Here is a 19,038-nt window from a genome sequence, read left to right as displayed (position 1 = left end):
ACACAAACAAATATTCAAGCTTTCGCAACCCATGGTTGCTTCATCAGGAAAGAGGGAAGGAGAGGGAAAGACGAAAGGATGTGGGTTTTAAAGGAGAGGGTAAGGAGTCATTCCAACCACAGGAACAGAAGGACTTACCGTAGGGGTGAAAAAAGGACAGGTATACACTCCCACACACACGCACATCCATCCGCACATATACAGAGACAGGCAGACATATGTAAATGCAAAGAGGTTGGGCAGAGATGTCAGTCGAGGCAGAAGTACAGAGGCAAAGATGTTGTTGAATGACAGGTAAGGTACAAGGGGCGGCAACTTGAAATTAGTGGAGGTTGAGGCCTGGAGGGTAACGGGAAGAGAGCATATATTGAAGGGCAAGTTCCCATCTCCGGAGTTCTGATAGGTTGGTGTCAGTGGGAAGTATCCAGATAATCCGGTTGGTGTAACACTGTGCCAAGATGTGCTGGCCGTGCACCAGGGCATGTTTAGCCACAGGGTGATCCTCATTACCAACAAACACTGTCTGCCTGTGTCCGTTCTTGCGAATGGACAGTTTGTTGCTGGTAATTCCCACATAGAAGACTTCACAGTGTAGGCATGTCAGTTGGTAAATCATGTGGGTGCTTTCACACGTGGCTCTGCCTTTGATCGTGTACACCTTCCGGGTTACAGGACTGGAGTAGGTGGTGGTGGGAGGGTGCATGAGACAGGTTTTACACTGGGGGCGGTTACAAGGGTAGGAGCCAGAGGGTAGGGAAGGTGGTTTGGGAATTTCATAGGGATGAACCAAGAGGTTACAAAGGTTAGGTGGATGGCGGAAAGACACTCTTGGCGGAGTGGGGAGGATTTAATAAAAGATGGATCTCATTTCAGGGCAGGATTTGAGGAAGTAGTATCCCTGCTGGAGAGCCACATTCAGAGTCTGATCCAGTCCCGGAAAGTATCCTGTCACAAGTGGGGCACTTTTGGGGTGGTTCTGTGGGAGGTTCAGGGTTTGAGGGGATGAGGAAGTGGCTCTAGCTATTTGCTTCTGTACCAGGTCGGGAGGGTAGTTGCGGGATGCAAAAGCTGTTTTCAGGTTATTGGTGTAATGGTTCAGGGATTCAGGACTGGAGCAGACCGAGCGAGGTGGCGCAGTGGTTAGCACACTGGACTCGCATTCGGGAGGACGACGGTTCAATCCCGTCTCCGGCCATCCTGATTTAGGTTTTCCGTGATTTCCCTAAATCGTTTCAGGCAAATGCCGGGATGGTTCTTTTGAAAGGGCACGGCCGATTTCCTTCCCAATCCTTCCCTAACCCGAGCTTGCGCTCCGTCTCTAATGACCTCGTTGTCGACGGGACGTTAAACACTAACCACCACCACCACCACTGGAGCAGATTCGTTTACCATGAAGACCTAGCTGTAGGGAAGGGACCGTTTGATATGGAATGGGTGGCAGCTGTCATAATGGAGGTACTGTTGTTTGTTAGTTGGTTTGATGTGGACAGATGTGTGAAGCTGGCCATTGGACAGATGGAGGTCAACATCGAGGAAAGTGGCATGGGATTTGGAGTAGGACCAGGTGAATCTGATGGAACCAAAGGAGTTGAGGTTGGAGAGGAAATTCTGGATTTCTTCTTCACTGTAAGTCCAGTCTTGTCTCTATCAACATACTCACGCTCTCTCGTTTGGTAATTTACAGCGTCTTTGTTTTTATATATATTTTTCCCATGTGGATATATATATATAATCATACCCAGTCTCAAGTTCATACCTGTAGGTGTCAGGTCTACAGAGTAAAAAGTCTAATTATATGTATGTTTCACCACTACCTATCTTCTGAACCTCTTTGTCCAAAAACTAAAAAGAAATGTTCAATTAAATATGAACAAAAAATCTACTGGGGTGTGTGGTGGGGGCAAGGAAGTGGCATGCGGCGGGTATAGTAGGGTAGGGGTTGGGAGAATCCTAGTACTGCCTGTAAGAGCATTCGGCAACAAGGTGGACAGGATAGAGCTGCTAGGTGCAGCATTGGAAGGCTTCGCTGCATGGGGAGTGGGGAGAGAAGAAAGAAGAGGAAGGACTTTTATGTGCATTGGCAGGATAGAAGGTATGTAGGCAGGCAGGCGTGTGTGTGTGTGTGTGTGTGTGTGTGTGTGTGTGTGTGTGTGTGTGTGTGTGTGTGTCAGTGAGGTAGTGGGAGCAGGGAAAGGGACAGGCGTGTAGAGGACAGGGACTAGTGAAGACTGATGACAGAAAGTAGGAAGGTTTATCTGTTTAACAAGAGTAATAGGAGGCAGATTTCAGACTACCTAACAGATCAAAATGAAAATTTCTGCTCCGACACTGACAATGTTGAGTGTTTATGGAAAAAGTTCAAGGGAATCGTAGAATGCGTTTTAGACAGGTACGTGCTGAGTAAAACTGTGAGGGACGGGAAAAACCCACCACGGTTCAACAACAAAGTTAGGAAACTACTGCAAAAGCAAAGAGAGCTTCACTGCAAATTTAAACACAGCCAAAGCCTCTCAGACAAACCGAAGCTAAACAATGTCAAAGTTAGCATAAGGAGGGCTATGTGTGAAGCATTCAGTGAATTCGAAAGTAAAATTCTATGTACCGACTTGACAGAAAATCCTAGGAAGTTCTGGTCTTACGTTAAATCAGTAAGTGGATCGAAACAGCACACCCAGACACTCTGGGATGATGATGGCATTGAAACAGAGGATGACACACATAAAGCTGAAATACTAAACACCTTTTTCCAAAGCTGTTTCACAGAGGAAGACCGCACTGCAGTTCCTTCTCTAAATCCTCGCACAAACGAAAAAGTGGCTGACATTGAAATAAGTATCCAAGGAATAGAAAAGCAACTGTAATCACTCAACAGAGGAAAGTCCACTGGACCTGACGGGATACCAATTCGATTCTACACAGAGTACGCGAAAGAACTTGCCCCCCTTCTAACAGCCATGTACTGCAAGTCTCTAGAGGAACAGAAAGTTCCAAATGATTGGAAAAGAGCACAGGTAGTTCCAGTTTTCAAGAAGGGTCGTCGAGCAGATGTGCAAAACTATAGGCCTACATTTCTGACATCGATCTGTTGTAGAATTTTAGAACATGTTTTTCTGCTCACGTATCATGTCATTTCTGGAAACCCAGAATCTACTCTGTAGGAGTCAACATGGATTCCGGAGACAGCGGTCGAGTGAGACCCATCTCGCTTTATTTGTTCATGAGACCCAGAAAATATTAGATACAGGCTCCCAGGTAGATGCCATTTTCCTCGACTTCCGGAAGGCATTCGATACAGTTCCGCACTGTCGCCTGATAAACAAAGTAAGAGCCTACGGAATATCAGACCAGCTGTGTGGCCGGATTGGAGAGTTTTTAGCAAACAGAACACAGCATGTTGTTCTCAATGGAGAGACGTCTACAGACGTTAAAGTAACCTCTGGCGTGCCACAGAGGAGTGTTATGGGACCATTTCTTTTCACAATATATATAAATGACCTAGTAGATAGTGTCGGAAGTTCCATGCGGCTTTTCACGGATGATGCTGTAGTATACAGAGAAGTTGCAGCATTAGAAAATTGCAGCGAAATGCAGGAAGATCTGCAATGGATAGGCACTTGGTGCAGGGAGTGGCAACTGACCCTTAACATAGACAAATGTAATGTACTGCGAATACATAGAAAGAAGGATCCTTTACTGTATGGTTATATTATAGCAGAGCAAACACTGGTAGCAGTTACTTCTGTAAAATATCTGGGAGTATGCGTGCGCAACAATTTGAAGTGGAATGATCATATAAAATTGTTGGTAAGGCGGGTGCCAGGTTGAGATTCATTGGGAGAGTCCTTAGAAAATGTAGTCCATCAACAAAGGAGGTGGCTTACGAAACACTCGTTCGACCTATACTTGAGTATTGCTCATCAGTGTGGGATCTGTACCAGGTCGGGTTGACAGAGGAGATATAGAACATCCAAAGAAGAGCGGCGCATTTCGTCACAGGGTTATTTGGTAAGCGTGATAGTGTTACGGAGATGTTTAGCAAACTCAAGTGGCAGACTCTGCAAGAGAGGTGCTCTGCATCATGGTGTAGCTTGCTGTCCAGGTTTCGAGAGGGTGCATTTCCGGATGAGGTATCGAATATATTGCTTCCCTCTACTTATACACCCCAAGAAGATCACGAATGTAAAATTAGAGAGATTCGAGCGCGAACAGAGGCTTTCCAGCAGTTGTTCTTCCCGCAAACCATACGCGACTGGAACAGAAAAGGGAGGCAATGACAGTGGCACGTAAAGTGCCCTCCGCCACACACCGTTTGGTGGCTTGCGGAGTGTAGATGTAGTAGTTACAGGAACAAAGGACTTGTTGTAGGGAGATTTCTGGCCTGCGCAGTTCAGAAAAGCTGGTGTTGATGTGAAGATTCTAGATGGTGCAAACTGTGAAGCAGTCAAAGTGAAGCACATGGTGCTGTGCAGCATGTTCAGCAAATGGGTGCGGCTGCAGCTAAACTGGACCACCATGTTGCTGAACAAGCTGCCTATCACAATCTGCTTCACTTCAACAACTGTTTCACAGCCTATGCCATCCCTACAATGCATCCTTTGTTCCACTTTGCTCCAGATGCACCCCGCCCCCCCACCCCACCCTGCGCCCTGACCTCAACTTACGCTTGTCCCTGTCCTCCACTCCTTATCCCCTTCGCTGCTCCCACTATAGCACGCATGCACACACATCTTCTATCCTGCCAACACACTTTTAAGTCCTTTCCTTTTCTATATCCCCCACCCCCCCCCCCCTCAAGCACAGCCTCCTGATGCTGTGCACCTAGCAGCCCTATCATGTCCCTGCACATACCCAGAGGCAGTACTAACATCTGCCCCCGCTTCTACCCTAGTATCCCTCCCCTCCTTCCCACACCATGTCTCCTCCTTACACCTATCACACACCACAACAGATTGCTGCTCACATCAGATGCACTCTCAGTTGAGCCATAGTGTCTGGAGACAGTAGGCATGTTAGTGTGAGTTGTGCTAATGTGCGAGTTCTACTTCTGAGGATTTGTCCCCAAGTTTAAATATTTCAAGTATGCTTTTCACTGTGCCTGTCTACGACTCAGTGTCTCTGCTGTGTGATAAGTAGCAATCTATCCTTTCCATACTGCTGTTATTCCATCCTGGACTTTCCATTGCTTGTTCAGTTAGAAGGCTTTCCCCCCAATCTGTTTCCTTTTTTAATTCAGTTAACTGAGCTACAATCCACGGATTTTGCACTATTACTTCCTTTTCTGTAGTAGCTTTAACATTCTGTATATGTGGATGGTTATCTTTCACATCTATAATTTTACTTTTTATCAAGCTCTACCCATTGTGGTGGAATTTATGGTTCAATCACTACATTATCTGGTCAAATTAACAGTGAAACTAGGCCACTATTAATATTCATTAGAAATGAGGATTAATTTTGGAGGCAAAATTCAAGTGCATTTACTAACAATCAACTACTACTTAAAAAAAGAATAGAAAATTTGAAAGAAACGGATTATCTACTAACATTGCCTTTTTTTATATTTAGGTGAAGTATAGAAGCAGTATGATTCGAAATCATTCTGTGATGGACACAATCTCCACATATGCCATTAATGACTGTTCACTAGTTCTTTGTCCCGCACACCATGACTCCTGAACAAAAACAGTGCTTGGACACCAGCTCCGATTTGACTGAAGTGCATAATGTGGACGATTCTTTTGTGAAAAAAAATCATCAGACATGATGAGGCTTGGTGTTATCAATACAAACCCTCCACAGCACAACCAAGTGAAGGAATTCACATGAAGGGTCAGCAGTTTGACAACTTAACTGTCATTAAAACCAATGTGACATGCAAACTAAACAACATCTGAAAGGAGGACTTTTCTAGCAGTTCCACATGACTGTATGAACATTCTATGCATTGTACTGAAGTCAGGAAGAGGGAGGGGGCCGCTATATAGAACACCTGAAACATTAAAACCAGCACCTCATCTTTCCTTTATCTTTTATTAATCCTTTAGTTGAGTTGGTAGGTAATTTCATGTTCCATGGATCATTTATACAATAAATCGTGATGATAGGACGAGTTATTTTACATTCACACTACTTTTTTTTTTTTTTAAATATGGCTACATGCTCATCATTTACAAGGGTTGTTTTCTTTCTTTTCTTTCTTTTTGTTAAAAAAAGAACATACAAATGTGAGTTAGTAATTCTTACCAACCACCTTTCACACATTACAATAATAGAAATTCATGTACAGAATAGAAGCAGTTGTCAAAGAGAAACTCTAATTTTGTTTTCAAAGTTTACTTCACCATCTGTCAGACATTTTATATCACCGGGCAAGTGACCAAAAATTTTGGTTCCGGCATTGTGCACCCCTTTTGGTGCTAGAGACAATCTTAACCTTAACTTGGAGTAATGAATGCCATTGTTCTTCTGGGATAGTATAAGGAGTATTTAAATGAAAATGTACGAAACTTCATAACAACCAAATTGATCGAAATTTGCAGATACCGCTTTGTTATAACATATTGAGACAGCTAGGGATGTAGTGTCATCACACCCCCTAAAAAATTCACAGCTGTGCCCTCAGCAAACAAGGTGACACTCACCACCTTTTTTAACAACAAAAATAATCAATTACTGATAATATAATGTAAATGAACAGATGAAAAAAATCTACTCGCCAAGCAGTGGCAGGGGAACACACACACACACACACACACACACACACACACAAGGATTTAACTTTTACAAGCTTTTAGGAACAGTGGCTACTCCTCCTGGCGGAAGAGTCATAGGGGAAGGGGGGTGGGGGGGAGGTGAAGGAAAAGGACTGGAGAGATTTAGAGAAAGGGGTACAATTTAGAAAAGTCACCCAGAACCCCAGGTCAGGGGAGACTTACCAGATGGGATGAGAAGGAAAGACTCTTCCCCTCCCATCCGGTAAGTCACCCCTGACCCAAGGTTCTGGGGAGACTTGCGCAGGTGCAGTAGAGACTGAAAACCGTTGTGATTGGTCATTATTTCCACAAACCTAGTTACGCCCATCAGCCACTACGCCAAGTAGAAGTTGGCAGGGGAAGGAAATAAAGCACAACTTTTTCAAACTTTTATCAATTCAAACCTTTTTAGTAGAGTGCCATGGTTTCAAGAAACTTAACCGCATAACGTTTGTAAATATTGCTTGAAGGTCAATGCCATGCCCGTGTTATTATATGTCAATTACGTCAGTTTTTTCTCCATGAACATTGTTTCATGAAATGTAAATCGTGAGAAAATTATAAATATGTTGACATAAAATGTAAAATTGGGTACAAATTAACATTGTTAAGATAGGAAATTTGAGTAATAATAAATGTCTTAAACAGAAGGAAAATGTTAATTCCAAGAATGTAAAAGGGCAGTTATACTGTATGCAATGTCTCCCCCCTCAGAATAATCTTCCCTGATTACATTGCTTGAATTACTAAATACATCTTTCTGCATTATTTTGGTTGGGTGTTGCCTTGTCATGTGATATTTTAATACAAAAACATTTGCACTGGGTCTATTTGACCTGAAATTGAAAAAATACTCCATTATTCCACAAGACAATCATTTAAAATAGTTTTTTATTCCTTTTTAAAGTTTCAATGGTATTTTGATAATCTTTTATTTCCAAATAAGTGATTTTTGAATATGAAGTTTCAGTAACCTTCTAAGATGGGGCTTAACCCTTTGGCACATAGCGTCCACTTCAGTGGACAGCTGTTAATGGTCACTTCTTTGGAGTTTTCAGTTGGTCCTGGGCTGCAAATGCACAAACTCCACTGCAGTGAGCACTCCCAATTGGTGTTGTGCCCTGTTCACATTTGCAACCTCACGAGTAATTGAAAACACTACAGAAGTGACCATTAAAAGATGTCCACTGCAGTGAAATAATATGTTACTTATTATCTGGTATAAAATATCTGTCTGTCATCTTTTCAGGATGTGCAGACCACTTTAGTATACTTTTTACATACGTGTTTGAAACAAATCACACACACACACACACACACACACACACACACACACACACACACAGTGGAGTGCTTGCTGGTTTTGTTCTTCACATCCTCAAGTGCTGGCACCAGTTCCTCTCTCTGATAGATAAAAGCTTTATTTTTTGTCACAGATTTTGACATCAAATCAGGACTCTTCATCCATTGGACACTATAGTCAATTTATAAGTCCTTAGCAACATTCTTCAGAAACTCTCATCTTATAACTTCACTGGCACAGTTCAATTTGTAAAGGGTATATGAATTCAGATCAGACACCTTTACCAAATGAAAAAACACTGCTAATGGCCATCTTCTTCTTGTTCTGCCAACAGTGTAATTACTACGTAACTTATCACAAGTGCCTACTCAACCTTTCATGTGGTTGTAACACGTTATAACTTCTGGGTTTTTCTGAGAGCCTGTATCTTCTTCAATCTCTCCATCATTATGCATCATGGAGATGAGAACAACAGATTGCGATTTGGCTGGAACACACGATATCGCTGTTACGTCTTAGGTAAAGCCAAACACGATTAAAGCAACAGTTCTTTGGTTATTGGGCAAAAATTGTGGAGGAATACCTGGTTTGTTCTTTTTTTCAAGTTCCCACTAATATTGACCTTATTTCCAATAGAATCCTTGCAAGACGCACACTGGTATACCAGTTGTCAATAGTTATATTTCTGCCAATATCTTCATCATGCTCACTTATTTCAATGTTGTCTTCTGAACTTTTCTTAGACAGAGAGTTTGTCATCAGTTCATAGCAGCTCTGACAATTTCTTCATGTGATAGAAACTTTGTCATTTTCTAAAAGGATGCAATAAAAACAACGTTGAGACCCTCTACGTATTTAATAAACACTTCCTAAAGCATGTAACTGGTCAGAAAAGTTATAACAACAAATTACAAGGTGATGTACATGAAAGACAATGATGGTGTTCATGTGTAAATGCTCCAGTTTAATCGCTTCACTGAAATACTACAGAGCGTAGTGGCCATGGTTGAAACATGCATGAGAACAAAATAATGATGGTGACAATGGTATTAAGTAGAGCTCAAGAGAACCACACAAAAGAAGAATTTACACAGGACCAGCTACCTTTGTAATGATTAACCCAGTCTCAAAAGTTTCTTGTGACAATTTTACCTGCCAACCACACTTATCAACTGCCAGGAACCCACCTATGACAGCAGTATCGTTTTTGGCAGTAGATACCATTCTTTGAACAATAACAGGTGTATTAGGAATGCAGTACAAAAGAGGTACCTTGAGGGCTTTTAACTGCTATTATTAATTTTGATGTGACTATTGATCTACTAGTATCAAGAGATATCACAATAGAAGTAAAAATTATGGCAGGCAGTTTTTAAGAACAATTTCTCTAGTAGAATGACAGGGGATTGGGATTTCAATGTTGAGGGACAACTTCACATTACACTGTTTCCGAGAGATCACTTCAGCTCCATGATACCCATACTGCCCCCTTGTAAAAGTCGTCAACATGAGGAGTGTTGAAATGGATACAGCACAATCATCTACTTAAGTTCTAACTTCGTTCTTTTCTTGACTTTTTGGGTGCAGTAATTTTCCTCTTTAATAATAATGGCGTCAACCTTCGTTAGTCATTGTCCTTACCCATCTAGCTCCTTCCCTGTTCCCATTCCAGCACTACACAACCCTCTATGCCACCTGCACAACCAGTTGTTTTACTCCAGCCCTTTTCCACTACTCTCACCCCCCCCCCCTTGCCCTCCGTCTAACATCCCAACTGCACCTAGTTACCTTACCCTCTCTCCACCTTGTCTCTGTATGCTTCCACAAGCACCACTTTACTGTTCCCACCAGTACACTACTATCCCTCCCTCCCCCAGCCTCCACCTTACCCTCACTATCTGGTGGCTTCTCCTATCATGCACTGCTGCTCGCAGTCTGGCTTAAAGCTTACTTTCTGACAATCTTTTTGTTGTGCCTAACTGCAACTCAGTACCTCCGCTATATGGTGAGCGGTAACTATCCTCTTCATAATATTGTATAAGACATTAAATTTTGCTAGAGCAAATGAGGTTCCACAACATTAATACTGTACAAAATAACCGGTTAGTATAATATTCAACAAAAAATGCACTAATTTTGGCTACATAATTCAGCTAATGTCAGTTATAAATGGTTTTATAACATTAATTATCCCTAATAGAGTTTTATTTTGAATCCAGCACTGAACAATATGCAGTGCAAGTACACAAATTCACCTGAAAGGCACCTCTTTAAAGAGGAACACATTTAGTAGTGCGTTCATCATGTAATTTGTCTCGTACCTGCGCAGACAGCATGGTAAGGGGAGGGATGGGGACATGCTGGTAGTTTTGTGTGGCCATCGTGTTGTAGAGGTGGCGCAGTTCAACAGCTGAATCCTACCCACAAGCAGAACTTGCAAGCTACAGCTAACAAGTCTGCAGACAATCATATTGACAGCTTATGCCAGTATGATCCATAATAATTTACAAAGTGAATAGTCTCTGACTAGCATATTGACAGTTTATGCCAGTATGATCCATAATAATTCACAAAGAGAATAGTCTCTGACTAGAGGATCAAATGAGGGGGTATAAACAACTGATACAGGCACATATAACTGCCAGCTCAGCAGACGACCACAATCTAAGGCAGTTGCACTTTCAGAACAAAGGGGGTGAACTCAACCAGTCCATATCTGCACATTTTCAAGTTATTTTGCACAAGCAATACAGCTTTGCAATATATTATTTTATGCTTGAATGAATTTGTTGTAAATAACCCTCCATTCATTCACAGTTCAAAAGTCATTTTTCAACATTAGATGAAGAAATAAACTTCTTTAAATAAACACATAAAGGAATTAATGGCATTAGCTGCCAATGGGTTCTAATTTAAATCAATGGGGAAAGATGAAAATTTGTGCCGAACTGGGATTCAAACCCAGTCTCCTGCTTACTAGGCAGATGCACTGACCACTGTGCCATCATGACACAGTGCTCATCGCAAGTGTACACACTACCCTAGCATGCTAGCCAGACTCAAACTCTAAACTTATCCACTCACTGTTGATGTAGTGCTCCTTGCCAATTATCCTCATCACTTGCAGCATTTCACAGATTCTTGTAACAGTTTGAGTGTGTTGTGCAACTGCACTGAAGTTATCACTGGCCGTCCTTGTTGAAACTTCAGGAAAATCTGACAGGCTCACTGTTTTTCATGATATACATGAATGATACTGAAGAAAATATTAAGTGTAATGGGAAACTGCTGTTTTGTACACAAAAATGTTTGAAAAATGCCATGAAACTCTTCTGTTTTGACATAAACATTTAACTTGTTGGTTCAGGAGCACAATGTGGACAATATTATGTAAAAATGCATGCTACAGCAAACACAAAATTATTTTGGCCTTTTATTCAGGGCAACTGTTTTTAATCATGACACACTTCATACAAAACTTAATAATGACATGCAGAAACAGTTAACTAAATAAAATCAGAGAAGTCAAGTATCTAACATTTAAAAAAGGTAAATAAATAAATAGTGAAGTGAGAGTCATCTTACCTACATGGCAGTGATAAGCACAGAACTTCTCACTTATCTTTATGACAACAAAACATGCTACAGACAACACTGATAGAATCCCTAACCTGAAAGTATTGTGTATGAAAGTACTGCAAGGAAGCAATCTTTGGTGAGAATTCCCATGGCTACAAATCTTTGATACCAGATTTTTAGAAATGACCTGTGAAACAATAGTATGGTATGTGGAATGGCACCTTGGTCCCATTTTAAATTTGATAATGTTTTCATATATATGAATGTCATACAAAGTGAATGGTGATTCTATGGTCTGTCATTGTTTATAGATGGGTATCTGCAACGCTGTAAACACACACAATGGTAACCACTTGTTCAAAAACAAAGTAAAAACTATAACACTGCTTCAACATACTCTTAGTGCCCTATTCCTCTAAAACACACTTATGTTTTACTCAAAATCATATCATAAGCTGTTTTACAGAACAGAAATTACTGTTTCTCTAACTGCCCATTCGTCTGTCAAGCACGATACTGTCTGAAAATGTATGGGACATATTCCATAACAAAAATATACAGCTACTGAAATAAGGAACAGCCTGGCAGCAAATTTGAAGTTTCACAGGGAGGGGGGAAGGGAGGGCGGTAATAACATGCTGAATTTCCCTATATAGTTCATAAAAAGTATGTTAAGTTTTTTTCACAATTCCTGAATTTACTACAAGTTAACATGCAACACAAGAAGCTGCTTGATATCATAACGAAAGAAGGGTATATACCACTTTGGACTGACTAGATAGAATCATTAGAAAACTTGAACATACATAAAATTTTACAATAAATATCAGGCTTGCCACTGCAGATGCCTTTGAGGAGTAAAGTCCTTGCTACCTGTGATGGTGGTCAAGTGGCGTAAGACAAGACCTGTGTTCAGATCGCATTTAACTTCCCTATGAAAGGTTCAAGTCCACTTGTTGCAATTTTTTTTATCTTTGGCAAACCAATTGACAGTGTCACAAAATTTATATATTTTTGAAATAAATTTTACTGCAAACAAGGAAAAAAGTGATAAAAATAAGGTTTATGAAAGTCGTTTGATCATCTGTGTCACTGTAAGCTTTGTGTTTCTTGTTTGAGTTCTCACATTTTTTATGGAATGTGATTGCCTCTCTCTAACTACAAGACATTTTACACAAATTATGTGAAACACGATCACAACAGAACAGGTGAACACACAGTCTTTATAATGATTTAATTAATGATCATTAACACATAAAAACACCACAATTATTAATAGATACTCTGAAAGTAATCAACTGTTATACACCTCTCAAGACACTTTGCAAAACCAGAATATCTCTCTCCTACCATAACAACCTGTAGCCAGCTTCAACATTTCACACATCATCATCGTATACATGATCATACATTTAAATAAACAAAGTTTGCTTTCCATTGCATACTGGGCAGGAAATGAGTGCCCCATGTAAACAGCTTTCATCCAATGTACTTCGCTCAGAGGGTTTCAATGCCTTCCCTATTTCTATGATGAATGTCACCTGACATACTGCGAAGGCTTACCAGGACAGAAAGAAAATACGTGAAACTTCAAGAAACTGAAAATTATGTAACTCTTTTGGCTGCTTTTTCATCTATCCAGGATAACATATTTTGTGAGGAAATAAAACTACAAAAAGCTTACTGTCTGCAAAATGATCAAAAATCTGTTTTCAAACTTCATGAATATTGTTTGCTCACAATTTTTTCCTATTTCACAATGAAATTTACTTCATAGAAATAACATATAACTTTTGAGACAATTTCCATTTTGCTATGTACAAATTTTGCAAGAAGTGTGAATCAAACCACTGTAGATCTAGGTGCAGACCTCATACCACTTGGTCACCACACCTGTGAGCAAGGACTTTACTCCTCAAGTATGACAAACTTCCCAAAATTACTTATTATTAAACTTCTTGGTAGATTAAAACTTTGAGCCTGACTGAGACTCAAACTTGGAACCTTTGCCTTTAGTGGGCATGTGTTCTGCCAAGCATGACTCACGACCCGTCCTCACTGCTTTATTTCCACCATTCCCTCATCTCCTACCTTCCAAACTTCACAGAAGTTCTCCTGGGAAACTTGTGGGACTAGCACTCCTGGAAGAAAGGATATTGTGGAGACATGGCTTAGCTACAGCCAGGAGGATGTTTCCAGAACGAAATTTTCACAGTGATCACTCCGCTCTCCCCTACAGAGTAAACAGCTCATTCTGGAAACATCCTCCAGGATGTGGCTAAACCATGTCTCTGCATTATTCTTTCTTCCAGGAGTGCTAGTCCCACAAGTTTTGCAGAACAATTTCTGTGGAGTCTCGAAGGTAGGAGACGACATACTGGTGGAAGTAAAGATGTGAGGATGGCTCGTGAATCGTAGTTGGTAGAGCACTTGACTGTGAAAGCAAAGATCTTGAGTTCGGGTCTATGTCCAGCACACAGTTTTAATCTGCCAGAAAGTTTCATATCAGCGTATGCTGGGCAGCAGAGTGAAAATTTAATTAAGAAAATACTAATTCTTTCATTTCTCCAAAATTATTAGGTTGTGAACCTGAAATATATTATAAAATCTCATTATTCTTTAATATTCCTCATCCTAAATGGAGCCTGTGCCTTGACTTTTTTGAAAATGAAAGCGTACACACCCCCCACCCCACCACAAATTATTAATGCTGTAGCCTAAAACAAACATAAACAAATAAAAATAAAAGAATTGTTTGGTCACAGTGCTGATAATAGACTAGTGCTGAGGGATGTCACAGCAGGCAATGGCAAAATGGAAGATAGAGGCTCAGGACTCAAGGGTTGAAAGAGTAAATCTGACCTGGTGTAAGAGGAAAAACAACCAAATTAAGGCATATTAAAGATACTTCTGCTCATCCCTCGTCCATAATGGGATACATAATATTTAGACTTTGGAAATGTTGACACAGAAGAGTAGTAACAATTATACAATACCTCTTTCAGTGAAGGCTCCATCTTGCCTGTCTTGTATTCGCTGGAACAGTTCACCACCTTCCATGCTGAAAAAGGAAATATAATCACTTAGTCAATTAGTCTCTCTCTCTCTCTCTCTCTCTCTCTCTCTCTCTCTCTCTCTCTCTCTCTCTCTCCCTCTCCCTCTCTCCCTCTCTCTCCCTCACACACACACACACACACACACACACACACACACTCTTACAGTTTTTTTGTCAGATAAGACTGTGTATCTCTTCAATACTTAAAATACAGTAAATACAACCTCAAGTACTGACGAACATCACATTACATCACAGAGAGAAACTCCTATGTTAAATATATCATACTACTGACAAATATAAAGATAGACCTGCAAGCGACTTAAGTCACTGCCTGGAAGGTGATGTGTAAACCTGCTGGTTGTCTCAACAAAAATAAACATATCTTATTTCACTCAAAGTACTGCACTTCACTAGCAATAGGAGCTACATGGATTAATCTAGCCTTCCACGCAACTATCAGAACTGAAATTATGAAACACTCTCTAAAAGAAGTATAGTCCTTTGAGTAAATGACACATACCATCGTAACCACGAACTTTACGCAAGCTCTGTCTTTAATTATTTTTTTCTATTTAACACCTACCTGTCAGCAGAATCACCACGAATGGAGCAGTAGTTCAGGTGTGACATGATGTTAAAAAAATGTTGTTATGAAAAACCAAATAGGAAATACAGGATGGTCAGAAACAGGATAAGCTGTTCTGACAAGCAATTGTTAAGAAAAAGATACGATATGTTGTGCTGTTTTCAAGTTAATTAACACTGAAGTTAGCTAATCAGCCTATTGCATGTGCAAATTTGAGTAGCCCGCAAAAGACGGTCTCACCAAATGTGTTCGCCATTCAGTTTCCTAAAATTGAACAAGAGAGCAATACAAAAATAGAACATGGGACAGTAGTAAGGACTGAAGCTGAGCCAAAGGCTCAGCAGTCTCGTGCACTGTCATCTATGCTATGAGAACAACTGACACTAAATGTACTCGAATTTGTGCATTCAACGGCCTGATTGGTTAACTTCAACAGCAATAACTCTGAAACAGTGCAACATACTGGATATTTTCATAACAATGATTTCTCAGCAAAATCTATCCTGCAACACCCTTACAAGCTTTTCAGACTGTTTCTGGCCACCCTCTATATTTTCTTTATTTGTCTACATACTATTATTTACCGATTAAAGACAGATTTCATCATGACTGAGCAAATTCTAGTAGCCCCTAGAATAATTTAGCAAATTCAGAGAAAACCTAAAAAACTGGACTGGGAGACAGTGATTCATACCGTTACACGCTTGACTATGAGGCTAGTGACAATGTTGTACCACCTTGCTAACCAGTGCAAAATATGAAGTTAAACAATCATGTATCACCAGCACTACCCTCCCTGCAAATAGAACAAGAAATGAACCAATTTCACATTTGGCGAGAAAGGCATAATGACAAAGTGTATGGATCATTCTGGCTCTGAACAGTGCACAGTAACTACAAACCACTAACAGTGAGGCAGAAAACAAACAATTGTAGCAGGAGCATCAACATCACAACTGTTTACACAATTGTGCGTATTGTCAACAAACGTTAAGTAGTTGTCACATTAAATTTGAGTGGCATCTTAATAATATTCAGTGAATGATACTTAAAATTCAAATATCAACATCAACATTTTTCTATGGAAATGAAGGAAACAGAATTAGTAACACATGTATCAAATATTGTGTGTAATCACTTTTTCATAATTACAAAGAGAGTGTAAAGGCTTTTGCATGGTAATGCTAATGAAATTATGAATGGCGACACTGAACTGATAGACATAGGAAAATACTAAGAAAAATTCCAAATAAGATAAAAGAAATAAAAAGTGAAATTAATATACCACAACTGACACAAATAAAAGTAGATCACACCCATTTATGTTACAAACTACACTTGTTAATGATGAGATATGACACACACACACACACACACACACACACACACACACACACACACAAACGAAACCTGAAAGAGATGTTATGTAAAGAGGTGCACAAGATATGTAAAGAAATAATAGAAAAACGAACACATGAAACTGGAGAAGAAAAGAAGGAATAAAGAAACTAAAGTGTTTAACAACACTTTGACATCAAGGTTGACAGAATGAGGCACGGGATTAAATCGCCTGTTACCTATTCGAAAGAGCCATCCCAGCACTGAACTGAACTGAATTTATATAAGGGGAGCATACAAAATGTAATTCTGCATAGCTAGGCAAAAATCTGGATCTCATGCCTTTCCATTCAGTGTCTTAACCGCTTCACCCTATAGAAAATGGTGTTACATCAACACTTTGTAAGGTTAATTCCATAAAAGTTCTTGAAACATCATAGCTTCAATTTTTTACTAGTCTCTGATAAACGTGACTTGCTTTCTATTGATGGAAAATCAAGGGCGGAATACAATATAAGTATACCGGTCAAAAAATTAACCACATCCCAGACCCACCTTCACCCTAATATTGTGCAACACCACACCTTTATCCACAATAAAGGTCTCAATTTGGTGAGATAGAGTGTCCTCAAGATGTTTCTTCAGCTGCATCAGTCAACTGAAGTCACTAATGATTAAAGCCCATAAGGCTACCAAATTGTGGAAGTGCTGATTGCTGTGTTTCACCTGCTGTTTCAAATAATTCCTGGCACGAGTGTTCACAGTATTGTTTATCAGGAAGATGTAGAAGAAAGGCTAACATTTCCAACCGTGCGCACACACAAAAACCGAAAACCCCCCCAAACCCCACTGTAACATAGTAATAATAATTAAATTATTGTTTATGTATAACTTTTTGCTACTGTAATTATTACACTAAATGCTTTAAAATGTCATCCTGATTACATAAATTTGTAACAAATATTAATTTACATTTCTCTTCATCTACATAACCAAAGATTTCCACAATACTATGAGACTACCTCCAAAACAATGTTTTCCACTTATTAGAGCCTAGACACCATTTTTGATCCCTTCAGTGTTTACAAAGCGTGATGGTGTGCATTATGTAATACGACAGGGAAAGGAACCAGTGGAGCTTTTTTTTATTTTTAAACAATGGAAACTCCAGACTGGACTATCAACATAGGCTAGATTGCTACTCACCATAAAGATGACATGTTGAGTTTCAGACAGGCACAATCAAAAGGTTGTTACACATCATAGCTTTCAGCCAAAGCCTTCTACAGCAAAGAAAACACCGACACATTCACACTAGCGCACACACTTCACGCACACGTGACCGCCACTACAGGCAGGGGCTGTCAGCAGTGTCAGAGGTTGTCAACAATGTCTTCCTGTTCCTCATTACACAGTAGACTGTCATTTGCGACCACGAAATGTGTGAGAATCAGTGCCCCAGGAAAAGGGGTGGTTCCACTGACGCCATTTATGTCACCCCCAGCGGCCTTTTCGTGCCGACTGAGTGGCAGTATGTCTGGAATGTTTTCCTTGGCCACTCATAATAAAACATTTTGATTTCAACAATGTTTCCAAGAAGACAGTAAATGTAGCTATCACAACAAATGACATCAAAAGAAAAGAGTTTTTACTGGGTGATAGCCATCTTAGAGGTGTTGCTCACGAAATAATAAATGCCAACAAAGAGTTAAGTGCCCTACGTTATATCAAACCAGGTGCTCGCATTGACCAAGTACTTTCATTAATAATCGATATTCCTCAAAAGATAATGAACAAAGGCTACATTGTGATCTGTGGTGGTTCAAATGACGTTGCACATAATGAAGGTTTGCATGCTGATAATGTCTTAAAATAAGTCTAAACCACTTGAAGCATTCCAACGTAATTGTAGTTGATATTCCACACAGGCACGACTTATTACAATCCTCGTGTGTAAACAAGGCAGTAATTGCAACAAATAGATGTTATGCAGATATCTGCAGCAATTTCACTAATAGTCATAGGATTGAAACTCACAAATTTGGCAGAGAACTTTACCACTCATGGTCTTCACCTTAACTGGCATGGAAAAAATCATTTAGTAATTTATAATTTGTGACATAGTTGCAAAGCCAAGGAACAATGTCTACACAAAAGAATTAGATTTGATTGAAGAGTGTACCAGTACAAAAAATAATTGCAGGAACGGATATAGGCAGACTACATTGGACAACTGGATGGTGAAAAAACAAGAAAGAAGTGCATCTTCCCAATCTGCAAGTGTGTGGAAACAGACTAATTTGGAGAGATGGGTAGTAAAAAATACATTGCCCAGACCTTCAATCAAAACTTCTTTTTTAGAGAAAAAGAGTAACTGCTTCTGCTAAACAAAAACTTGCAATTTATCACCAGAACAATAGAG

General features: G+C 40.0%; 1 protein-coding gene across 1 annotated transcript in view; it reads right to left on the bottom strand.

The window, feature by feature from the left end:
- Window positions 1-19,038, bottom strand: part of LOC124722136 (MAP kinase-activated protein kinase 2) — a 98,130-nt gene that overhangs the window by 49,558 nt on the left and 29,534 nt on the right. The window contains exon 3 of the mRNA XM_047247343.1: window positions 14,631-14,695. Within this exon, the coding sequence (XP_047103299.1) occupies window positions 14,631-14,695 (65 nt within the window). The remainder of the gene's footprint in view (window positions 1-14,630; window positions 14,696-19,038) is intronic.

Source organism: Schistocerca piceifrons, chromosome X (assembly GCF_021461385.2).
Source record: "Schistocerca piceifrons isolate TAMUIC-IGC-003096 chromosome X, iqSchPice1.1, whole genome shotgun sequence".
Taxonomy (NCBI): domain Eukaryota; kingdom Metazoa; phylum Arthropoda; class Insecta; order Orthoptera; family Acrididae; genus Schistocerca; species Schistocerca piceifrons.
This window is presented reverse-complemented; position numbering and strand designations above follow the sequence as displayed.